We start from the raw sequence: 12483 nt of genomic DNA, 5'->3' as shown, positions 1-12483 counted from the left end.
TCAAAATGAGCGGTTCCATTCAGCGGAAGTTTTCAAATAAGTATTTCCGGGTTGTTGTCATGGACGCTCAAGATGTCTGAAATAACAAAAAACGAATGGACGGAACCTAATACTCTGATAAACAAGGATCATGCATCTAGCGACTTATTTGTAATGTATTTTTAGGGTACAATTCACGAAGCGATCAGGTTTTTGTTTCAATCTATGAGTTGGAGTCGTTGTTGAAAACAGCAATGTCTGGGCGGATTTTTTCAAAACACAATCGCGTAACGGTATCAGCCTTTCTTATTATTAGGTCAATTCGACAATGTACTGCGATTTCCACAAATGCGTGGCATTAAAATAGTCTCCTTGTGTTGAAGATGAAGTTTTTTTGCTTGTCGCTGTGGGGCTGCATATCTCATCAGGAGGAGATCTTAAAATAGGTTTGAATTTGGAAGGTAAGAATTAACTTGAATATAAATTATTATTATTGACATAAGCGGTGACATCCAGCAGTTGTCGATAAATCTCATGTGTGTTGCTAACGATCACTCAATATACAGTCAATTCTAATATATGTGCCAGACATATAACTTCAAATAATATCTGTCAGAAATAGACTGGAGTACTATTTCACACGAATTGTTTTGTTAACAGTATGTTGATCAGTTACAATTTATTTATGTAATATTGACATGAATTAACCCGAAATCGTCTAGTGTCTTAATTTACTTTATTCAAATACAAGGGTGGGCAATTGGTGGCCTGTGGCCTTTTTTTTGGCCGGGTTGCTGTATAAAGTTCCTGTCATTCTCATGTAGAGAGAAAAGTGGCAAATACAGTACCGTTCAAAAGTTTGGGGTCACAAAATTGTTTGGGTAACCCCAAACTTTTGAACGGTAGTGTAAATATTATTATAATAAAAAATTATGAATTAAATATTATAAATTATATTTTATATTTGTATAAGATTATAAATAATCTATGAATATAAGTATACATATACATTATTAGATTTTTTACACAGAAGATTATATATATATAATCTATAAATAATTATCTAAATAAATATATACACTACCGTTCAAAAGTTTGGGGTCACAAAATTGTTTAGGTGACCCCAAACCTTTGAACGGTAGTGTACGTAAGTGTCAGATTATGCATTTGGTGATGGAAAATCAATACATCTTTTGTGGATACCTTGCCTGGGTGAAACAATGACAGTGAAGCCATAATCCCCTCTGAGCAAGCATAATAGCTTCAAATATTGTATACAGCACACCTGTTTAATCTACACTTTCCTTATAGCTCTTATAGGGATAACCATTAAAACAACATTGACATTGGCTTGGCATATTCTAACGGCTTTAAAGTGGCAGCCTGGGGGGATGTGCTGACGACAAGCTCATTGCTACAAATGCGTTAGCCTATTTGTGCCGCACAAAAGAGTGACGGCATTGTGTATGGCACATACTCTAATCGCTGTTGAGTGTCAAGCAGGCAAGTGTCTGGCTCCAGCAGTCCCAGTAGCAGCATTGGGAAGCACACTGGGGTGCCTTCAACATCTTGCCTTTAAAGAGCTAACACCGAGGAAGACGGCCGCATGTTTTCAAGTGCTCTACTAATAAGGCCGTGTGTGTTGTCTTCGCCAACAGGTCACTTCATTAGGTACGTTTGGTGCATAATGGAAGCAATAGCTGCTCGCAGATGTCGTCTCAGGCGCCGGCGTGATGATGACAGAGGGAGGCAAGAGAAGGCAAAACAATAAAGGACAAGCTTAACTGCTGGTGCTGTCAGTATGGGGGGGCGATAATATTTGTCCACTTGGACAGGCCTCCCTTTGTGCAGGCTAAATGAATGTTGAGCTTCCTGTCCGCCCTGTCAGGGAGAGTGGCATCAAGTGTGTGCAGCAGCGAGGAAGCGACGAGCAGTACGGCGAGCTGTTTGACAGAGATGATTAAAATCAGAGCACATGACGACGGAGCGAGCGGCGGGCGGAGTGCGAGGAAGCCAAATTGACACAGACACTCTCCATTACCTTCCACTTGACTCTGCTTAATGACAATGTTGATGTGAGACCCAGTGATGCCACACAGGTGGGGGATTGGCTTTTAGCGGGAACGTTAAGCACGGCGGGGATGAGGAGCCTCTCGGCCCCTCAGCTCTGGCACAGCCATAAGGAGACGGGCTGTTTATTTAAAGGTTCAACTGAAGAGCGTCTCATTATTTTGGGTGGTGGATTTTTTTTTTTTTTTTCTTTGCGCTTAACTCGCTGTGATGTCAGGAGGTGGGATTGGTTAGAGAAGAATGAATTCTACTCAGGGGTCATCACGGTGCAAATGATCCTGAGAGCGCAGAGGCCGCCGAGTGTCTTTGTCGGCGCTAACCTTGTATTTGTTTCAGTCGCCGTTGATTTTGCAAGCCCTAATAAGGCAGGTGTCTGAAGATGGGTGGGATGATTGCCGAGCGCTCGAGCGAGTGTTTGCTTCTCGGCAGGCGGCCACGACGATACCGCACTCCAGGGCTCGTCAATCTGCATAGTTGATTTAATCCTGACAATCCCTCGCGCCTGTCTGACTGCATTTTGTGCCTTGAGATGGAGCATGTCATGCGTTTGATGATTTATTGTCTCTCTCCGTAGAACGGCATGGAGTGGCCAGAAGATTTTCCCCAAGACCAAGCCTTTGTTGAGCTGGTGGGCTCTTCGCTCTCCTGTGACCTCGACTTTGAGCAGCTCGTCAAAGATACGGAAGAGAAACTCAAGCTCAATGCCAACAGGTCAGTTAGAAAATGTTACGCTGTTGCCTTGAGATACGAGTATAAATCTTTTCATGACCATGCCTATGCTCAGAGTTCATATCTCAAGTCACATTCCCTCTTTGAAACGGATGGGACTGCCATTGATCCATTTCATTTTTTTTTTTTTTTAAACAGTAACAAATGCAACTTGTGGAGTTGATCCTCACTTAACTTAGTTGTTGCAAAATAAGATTTTGCCTGAAAAGATGCATAACAGATTGGATCGTGGATTTCAGAGGACATTAGACTTCAAACTAATTCTCTCCAAACAGTTCCAATTTTAGAGCTTCCATTATACTACGTTTATTTTCATCAATGCTTAAATTCCCGTTTTACAAAAGGCCCGGATAATTTGCAGACAAGTAGGTGTCAAAAGATGTTCGAATGATTACAATGCTAAAGCATCATACGTGTTGGCCTTGTTAGATTTGTAAGCAAGTCACAATATCTCCCCCTATTGGTGTTCCGGAAGGCCGGAAACAAAAATAGTCGTTTGTGGTTAATGTTTATTATTATCTCACGCTCGCAAGACAGCAAATATCTCTCAGGGAGCAAAATACTGGGCTGTTTAACATTGAAATGGTTTGAGCTGACACAATGACACCATTGTATTGAATTGTTCACAATAAGGGCACGTGGAAACAGCTATTCATCTCCGCAAATATGGAAAACAGTTAGCGGTATGTATACATCCATACAGTACATTGTTTTTATTGCTATATTTGGAATTTTGTATGTACAGTCGTAATGCAGACTGAAAAAAAAAAAAAAAAAACTTCTCAAACATACCATTCGATCCTACTTCAAAACCAGTTTGTGTTCTTAACTCATGCATTCAATGACTGAACTCGTATTACCGTATTTTCCGGACTATAAGGCGCACCTTCAATGAATGGCCCATTTTAAAACGTTGTCCTTATATAAGGCGCACCATTAATGCATCATGTCAGATTATAAGGCGCACTGTCGACTTTTGAGAAAACTTTAGGTTTTTGGATGCGCCTTATAGTCCGGGAAATACGGTAAGTACAAAAAAAAAAGTTTTAACAATTAAGCTCGAATTGAACGTTAGAGACTGGAAAGATAGAAATCTCGGTCAACGATTGCACAAATGGATTGATCAAGCCACAGCAAGAAGAAAAATCTATATTCCCGCTCTTTTATCGTTTGAGGGCAGATGATGAAGGACAGGCTAAATGTAGCAAGTGAACAAAGGCTCACTCTTGCACCGTTAATGTCCGCGACTCTCTCTGTCTCTCTTTTTCTCACCCGCCCTCCCTCTTCCTTTCCTTCCTCCTTCTAAATGGGAACATAATAATTGAAGATTCCACATCTTGAAACGAAAACCCTTGGGTAGGTAATTCAAGGCTTATTACTGAAGGCCGGGCCATTTTTCTGCTTTCGAAGCATTAAAGGGTTATTTTGTGTTCCTGCAGATGGGAGAGGGATAACCATTATCAGAACAAAGCGTCTAGATAATGGAGAATGGGCCTAAAAATAAGGCAATCCTCGGCTCGCGACGGGGGTTCACCGGTCAGCATCTCCGCTGCCTCCCCGCTTCACGCTGGAGCCTTTTACGGAAAAACCCGGCACCGATTTTTTTTCTTCTTCTTCAACTAGGGTGGGCTTCACATCTACCGCCGCCTAATTGACTTATCAGTACTCGGGTTGAATTACGGAAGCGTCGGAGAGGAAAAGGATATCTGAAAGGAAGCGGAAACGGTGCGAGCTTGTCACCGTGAAGGCCTCCAACCTGATTGCTAGTGACCGTCTCGCTCCCCCTTCTCGAATAACCCAAATCTGGCCCGGAGTTGCTCCCTAATTGAAAGAGATTAAGATAGGCTGACAACAGAGCCGCTCTCCTCAAATTGAAACGCTGTAATCCATTAGTTTTCATCAGATGGGACTCGGCGTGGCCTCGAGTGGCTCGTGGCTGCGCGTGACCCACCGGGGACAGAACCCCCCCCCCTAATGAAGTCTCCGCGTCGACTCGGAGGATTCGGTGACCCCGTCTGGTCGCCTCCAATTACAAGAGCGTGTCGGCAAGTATCAGGTACTGGTGATAAGCGGTATTTTGCCAAGAATTTGGTTTCGCTGTGTGTTGATCTGCCTTACGGGTCGCTCTAGTGGCAGGTGAGGGCACTAAGTGGGCCCAGGCCGGGTCAGCTTTCAGCGTGTTCGTTCAACCTGGGTCGCTCCCATTCCCATGACAGAATGGGCTCCTTTGATGAAGGCCATATTTTTGGGCTTGATTTGAAAAGGCTCTTTCTCTTTCCCCTACTCCCACCTCTTGTGGGGAGGCAGTGGGGAGCGGAGCGCGACAGACCCCCCCCCCCCCCCCCCCCCACAACAGCCCACCCACACTAAATTAATTCCGACAAGGAACTTAAGATAACGTCAAAGCGCTGACTAATCGTGGGATTGGGTTTCTGTAAGTCAGGGAGCTGTGAAATGTGCCATCATATCTAATAAAAGACCTCCTGGCTGCCTTTCTATTGCAGTGATGTTGAAGGTTGGGCTGGGGGAAGGTGGAGGGGATGACTGTCTAGCTAGGCGGGATGTGAAAAACAATTAGACGGCTCTTAAACAGCGCCAGTGCGAGCGACGTGTTCGTCAAGGGGGCCAAAAGAATCAATTTTCCCTGTGCTCGTGGGCTCTTTTGTTACCTTGGGCTTCCACTTCTTTGCCATCACGTGTTATTGCCATCCTTACCGGAACAGTTGAATGGTTTTATTTACTGCTGTTACTTTGTTGTTGTTTTTCTTTTTTTCCTCTTCTCCCTCCAACACATTTTACCTTCCTCTTTCTCACTCACATTCCCTTTTATGCGTCTTTGGCCAGTGTCTGAGCTGCCGCCAGGGGAAGTCGCTAATCCCGCCAAGTTGATTAGGCCGCGGCGAGCTTTCACGCCAGCGGGCCAAAGGTCACAACATTGTGGGGAGAGCCATGGAGCTTCCTGACACAGGCCATCCAACGTTGACTAGATAACTTTCATCACATGTCTGTTAGGAGGGCTAATCGAAAGGTGCAAGTGAAGAGAGGAGATGAGGAAAGTCAAGAAAAGAGACGCTCCGAAATGCAGTCAAACTTTTCCACGCTTATCACCACGATTGCAAACTGTTGTACCCCTAAACATACAACAATGTACAGTTTTTTCCATGTATAATGCGCCCCCATGTATAATACGCACCCTAAAAATGGCATGTTGATGCTGGATAAAAAGCCTGTACCCATGTATAATACGCACCCAAATTTTGATTCCTACTTAAGTCCGTAAACGTAGAATTATTTCAGAAAAAAGATCATCTTTGGGAACAACCGGATGTTATTCTGCCAGTCAGTATCACTGCGCATGCGCTAGCAAACTCGATAGCGAAGAAATGTTTCGGATTTGTGTAGGGTACATTGTGACAGCAAACGAGCAGGTGATCGAGCAAGCGTCTGATACCAGAGCATTGTGTTCGTATGGAGCGTGTTTGACGTGAACAGCAGAGAAGAAAGCGCATCTGTAATGGCGGCCTCCGTATCATATCCGGATTAAAAAATAAATAAAAATCTTTTTTGTACCCATGTATAATGCGCACCCCAGATTTTAGGACAATAAATGAGTTAGATTTTGCGCATTATACATGGAAAAAAACGGTACTTTTCCTCCTCGTTGTATCGCTTAACAACAGGCACATTGGCTTTTAGATATTTCCTTTGACTTTCATTGGTCTGTAGTTTGCGCAGTGACAAGACTTTATTCATAGCGTATAAGTCTGTGACTCATTTCATCATCAAACTTCTCCCCGACTAACAAGCTGGATGTCCGGCAGTTAAAAGTGACCTCACTTCTGTTGTAAAACTCCGATCGGAATTGTGCTTCATTTATGCGTTGTGCTTTTAATGAACTTGAGCGAGCGAGTTGAAAAGTACGCTACAGATGGAGGCCCATTTCAAACCTGCTGTCTGTCTCAAGCGCTGGTGTGGAGCCCAGAACCCGGATGATCAACAGACATCATCTTTTCTTTGAGGCATCTGACAACCACATATCCACTTGATTCGCTAACATGGGAATTTATTATTTTAATTAAAAAAATCACTTGGTTTCTTTTTCAATATTAGTTGAAATAAAAAAAAATAATAAAACCTAAACCTGGGCGTTTGAACATGCAGCAGCATTTGTTTGTGTTCCAATAAAAAAAATAAAATAAAATACACTTTCACAAACTGAAACATGCTCGGCAATAAATAGGATAGCGATAAAAAAAATAAAATAAATAAAACATAACACGAGTCCGCTCCAAACAACTATTTACACGGGACGCACAATCAGGCCTGTTTTGAAGATGGCACAGGCGGGGAGGACAAAGCGGTCGTTAAAATCAGCAGTGTTGATTCTAGAGCACAGACGTTTGGACCGGTCTATAACATTTTATCCCCTTGCGATTTTTCCCCTCTGAAATGAAAGTATGTCAGATTGAACGCTTATTTAATGTGTTGCCATTGTAAGACATCTGGATGTGTTAATGGCCCAGGAGCAGGCAGGAGGCACTTTATAGAGTCGCAGTTGGGGGGGATGAGCGGCTGGTCTGATTGGGGGGGGAGCCCGTACCATCATGCATACACATCGCTACATTAAAAGGATTGATGTTTTTTACGCAATCACATTATCACCATATACACTCCTTATTTATTAGACTTTTAGAGTTAATTATTCTGCATATAAAAGAAAGAAAAAAAAAACTGAGGTTGTAACTGGAAAAAAAAATTCTCCTTGGTCATGACAAAGACAAATCTTACAATTGTATTGTGATTGTATCAATCTTTCCCTCAATGTGTTGAGTCGCAACTGTGTGTTGTTAGCCATGGAAAATAGCAGCGCACACACACACACACTGATATATCACTGTGTGCCCTACATCTGCCTTCTATCTTAAGATAGAGAGACAAACCACGTGAGGACCAACTGTGATGCGGATTGTTGGTCCTCCAATGGTGGCCATGTGTTTGGGTTACTTTCAAGTATGCGTGTGTGTGTGCGTACGGTCTTGGGGCAGAAAATCTCCCAGTAGTTGTTTTACGGATACCCAGCCGTAAATCTTTGCACACACACTTGCTGGCCAGTTGAGTGTTAGAAAGATTTATTGGCAATATAAAAGCAACGTGCATCAAATGCATAGCTAGCTTATCGCTAACGTTTAGTAGAATATGTGCTCTTTTTAACACATTGGATGGATTTATTGTCTGTAATAGCTTTTCCTGTTATGCAATGTACTTGTGTCCCCCTCAGTATTGAAGAGCATCTGGCGGAGCTGCAGGCCAAAATGGGAGACTCGCGTAGCGCCGAACGTCCGCCCAGCCCGACCGAATGCCTGCAGTGGTTCGATGTCAAAACGCTCAGCAGCGTCAGCGCGGGACATCGGGAACTCATGGACTTCTTCACTTGCTTGGTGATCATAACACCGGTCGAGTTTAGCGCACGTCCATGTTGTGCTTTTCTGACAACCTATTTCTCGTTTGTTTTTTAAAGCAAGACTACCTGAGGTCAAAAGAGGAAGGAAGAGAAGACGCCACGCTGCAGCTCCTACTCAACCTCTCATCCCAGAGGGGTGTCTGCTTCCCTTGCATCCCATCTTCATCCTTGTCCTTCTCTCATCAACTCCTTGCCCCTCCCTTTCCCTCCATACATACAATCAAAGATGACTCGCCGTCCGAGGTAATCCATTTTCTTGCCACCGTGAGTTGCTTTGTAAATTGATTTGCTTTGCTCGGCTAAGATCCAAGTGGCGTGGGAAGATGTCCGTCTTCAGCTCCGCTGCTATCTGTTGGAGCGGCTGTCTACGGAAAGCGCAGCGACTCGCCGAGCACCTTCCTCGTCCATCGCGCAACGAGTCCAGCGCCTGGAGCAGTTGTGCTTTTTGTACCCCGAGTGTGAAGTTCTCACTCATTATCAGGTATGGGCTATTTCTGACCTTTGCGTTGGAGTCCTTATCACGTGATCACGCCAGGAGTCTTTAAATCATAATAAAAAGAATAAAATAAATGTATCTCGAGCAGCGTACTGTATTTTGTTTTGTTTTTATCCATCCAGGGACTAAGAGGCCAAGCCATGCTGGCTCTTCTCCACTCCGCCATGTCCTCCAGTCCAGCCGGTGTGACCGGCTTTGACCGAGTGACTACGGCCTTCCGCTCGGTGGTCCCGGCCCTCACGCAGGCCCTCGCCGAAGACCTCCGCGTCCTTCCGAGAATCGTGGAGCCGCACGCCATCTTGGGCTTCCTAAATGCATCCTATCTCCGGCCCGTGGCGAGCGAACTGTCCTCCCTGCTCGAGAGAGAGCGCGATACAGCGTTGAGGGACAACACAATGCTCGGGAGCAAGATCAAAAGATACTCGTCCAAGTCTCGAGCAACGGTTGGTAAGTCCCGTCTCTTTTAACACCGGTTGATGAATGAATTTGTTTCTATCTCCGTTGTTCGCTTCCTGTTTTGAGCTATTTATTTAAATGTGCTGCTGCACATGTTTTACCGCCATTGTTAAGCTTTCAAAATGTATTATCTTCATCTTCACTTTTCCATTACATTGCAGCTTTCGTGTGTGAGCCAAGAACCTTGAAGGTGATTGTCAGTAACTATTCCCATTGTAATTGCTTTCCTCCTTCCTATTTGACTCAGTCTGCTCTCTTCACCAAGAAAGAGTGGTGCAGCACCTCTCGGGTCAAGGCTCCGGGAGTACACAAATGAGAAATGAACCCCAAACCTCTCCGAGTAGTGTTACAGGACAGAAAGAGCGGGAACAAAGAGTTGCTGCGATAGTTCTCGTCACCGATTTCCGCGCGGGAGGAAAATCAGACTGTCACCGTGACATTGACACTGATGTCGTCGCCCGAGACGAAAGAAAAGTGTACTTTTAATACTTAATCCCTTCCTGCATATTCCTTTTGTTTGTTTCACATTGACTTATTTAGGACTTGCTGACGCTACGGCTACGCCACGGAAAAAAAAAACAAAAAAAACGTGAGCCATTGTTTACTTTTTCAAAAATTGTCAGTTTCCCTGCGGAACAGCGCGAAAAGCGTCTTTACATCTGCCATTCTTGGATAAACACGCCGGCAGCCTCGCCTCGCCTTTTCCCTCTCTCTTTGCTTCTCGCCTTCCCCTCCGCTTAAACGTGAGATGAGTGGAGGCAGCCGAGATAATTGGCCACGCGTCAGTGGGCCCGTTTGATCACGTAACGTCGCCGGGGCTACACACCTACGTGCCGCCGCCGCTCAACAAACCGTCAAATGTAGCACCCGAGGCAGAACACGGCTCCAAAGGGAACGAGAGACCTGTGTTGTGCAGTTTTGCTTGTGCTCAGTTGAGGTGTTTGTCTGCGACGTAGCTTTGAGGGCTACAGCTGGGATTACATTTTGTGTAATCACCCCGCCCTCCCCCCAAAAAAATCCCGATACCCCATGATCACCACCCAAACGCCCGTGGATCTTATTGAGCCCCAGTTGAGAACAGCAATGCATAATCTGCTTTCACACTTTACTTGTTTATTCTGTATGCTACGCCCATAATTGTCAAGACAATTACGGCGAAGGTAACCCAAAATGATTCTATTTTCATAAGCATCCGGTGACTCTTTAGATCCCATTGTCCTCCCCCTGCTGCGTTATTGTCGGTTCCTGCCGGGGGAGGCAGGCGCTAGGTATATTTTGATAAGAAGCCATGCCCGGGAGACTCTTGCGCTCTTCCCGAGGGAGCGGCGTTGTCTGTAGCATCAGCCACTGTCAAACCACCCAAGCATTTAATAGCATTCAACAGCAAGATCTGCCATCTCTTTTTAACCCGACTGCCTCAAAGGCAGACGCTGACACGGTACCGAGACAGATGTGAAGACGGGCTGCTCGGGCTTTAAGTTTTGCTTGCACACTTCCCCGAGTCTGCCTATGCCCTTTCATGAGTAGAAAAATGGAAATCGTCCATATTCTGCAGTGATATTTAGAATAAATATGTCCGGAGTTAGTCTATTTTGTTCTCTTTGTTTGTGTGTTAAATTTTCAGTTTTGATTCAACAAAATGTGTGCAAGGTTAATATTTGACTGAATTTGAGATGCAAAGAAAATGTTCCTAATGTTTTTTGCTCTGATTCTGAATCTATCTTCTCTAGCACATCAGGTTTAGAAAAATAAAGTCAAATAAAATAAAATAATAATAATAATACACTGTAATTTATCATTGGACTTTGGAAATGTCCATTTTTTTTGACCGGCTTTCTTTATTATATCACTTTTAAAGAATGAAGTATAGAAAATAATTCTTAAAAATAGTATTCATACTGTAGATATAAGAATGAGGACTTAAATGACACGATACAAAATAAATCAAATGTGATCATAGATTTTCCTGTCCAAAGGGATAAATAAAATGACTTTATTTGTCCATCCCTGAGAGCAGTGGCATGCTCAAAAGCTATTTATGGTGTCTCTGGACAAAATTTGATTATATAGGCGGACAAGTATAAGTGCATGTAGGCATCCAGCAGCTTCTTGCTGTGTTGGCTTATTTAGAAAATTGCCCAATTGAAAACCATTTTATATCTTTAAAAAATATATAGTCCTTCAATTCCCAATTGGCATTCCACTATGCATGAACATCAAACATTTTCTGTGCAACCTCTCTTCATGCACACATCTCATTTATTCCTTAACAATGGTCCACTGGGGGAGAAGAGCAACTTTTAAAATTCGCTTTCCAACCCCATTTTGATAGCGCTGATTTGAATTCACTAATTTCCCCGCATGACGATGTCGGCAGCTCCCTATAGAAAAAAAACCCAATGGAGTTTGAACCTGCACGACGAGCGCATTCATCCCCAGCATATCGTCCCCCACCTGCCTTGCCCTTTGTCCCTCTTTGAACTCTTTCTCAGCAGCCTATTCAGCGGGGAAAGAGGTTGCGTCGTGACGTGAGGAACCTCGGCGGAGTCGCTGCCTGCTGCTTGCGGGGATTCAGGCTACTCGGGAATGGCGTTTGTTAATATTTAATAAGAGCAGCTCCTCACTCGATCATATCTCTGCCCGAGTTTATACACACTGTCAGCCGAGGGGGAACGTGCGACCGCATCCTGCCGTGTAATTACGGGCGAGGAAAAGGATGGCGCTTGTGTTGACGGAGGGCGAATTCTACGCGTGTGTGCGCTTTCTAGATGTTTGTCTATCCTGGTAGGCCGGTTCTGCAAAGTTGATTGAAATCAAAGAAAATGATCTTTCTCAACCTGTATTATGTCTGCCGTTTATTTTTTTGCACTCCGTGTGGTCACAATGGGCTTTTCTGCATTACTTTTGAAAACCCTCAAGGATATGAGCACTTTCCTCGGTCTATTGAGAGAGCAATGACAAAAATGACTCGCTTATCAAGAGCGGCCCGCACGTTGTGATAAAGAGGCGCGCGGAAGACTTGAAAATAATAACGCAAGCAAGGGCACGAAGCGACTGCTTTTAAATAAAATGCTCCTCTAGCGAAAAAGTGCAAATCCTCCTGCTTGCTTAAGTCGAGTAGGAGTCATTGACGATCCCATCTCACCACAAAGAGAAACAAGGGCAGGGGAAAAAAAGTCATTCACAAATATTCCCCTGTCACTCTAAACCATTATAACAATCCCCCCCCCAAACACACACATGGCCACTTAATATAAATATCAAATATTGTCCCCTTCTTTGAAGGACAGGT

The 12483-nt window shown here is 44.2% G+C and overlaps 1 protein-coding gene across 4 annotated transcripts in view; it reads left to right on the top strand.

The window, feature by feature from the left end:
• kiaa0825 (KIAA0825 ortholog) overlaps positions 1 to 12483 on the top strand; it is an 89095-nt gene that overhangs the window by 4648 nt on the left and 71964 nt on the right. For 2 of the 4 annotated variants that reach the window (XR_009714368.1, XM_061277751.1), the window contains exons 2-6: positions 2624 to 2760; positions 8057 to 8216; positions 8297 to 8482; positions 8544 to 8720; positions 8858 to 9182. Coding sequence is in view for 3 of the 4 variants with exons in the window: in XM_061277751.1 (XP_061133735.1) it covers positions 2624 to 2760; positions 8057 to 8216; positions 8297 to 8482; positions 8544 to 8720; positions 8858 to 9182 (985 nt within the window). In the remaining variant the exon portion in view is untranslated. Of the gene's footprint in view, positions 1 to 34; positions 441 to 2623; positions 2761 to 8056; positions 8217 to 8296; positions 8483 to 8543; positions 8721 to 8857; positions 9183 to 12483 lie in introns of those variants that run through there. The other 2 variants (XM_061277753.1, XM_061277752.1) reach the window with 2 other exon arrangements.

This window comes from Syngnathus typhle, linkage group LG5 (genome assembly GCF_033458585.1).
Source record: "Syngnathus typhle isolate RoL2023-S1 ecotype Sweden linkage group LG5, RoL_Styp_1.0, whole genome shotgun sequence".
In the NCBI taxonomy this organism is placed as follows: domain Eukaryota; kingdom Metazoa; phylum Chordata; class Actinopteri; order Syngnathiformes; family Syngnathidae; genus Syngnathus; species Syngnathus typhle.
This window is presented reverse-complemented; position numbering and strand designations above follow the sequence as displayed.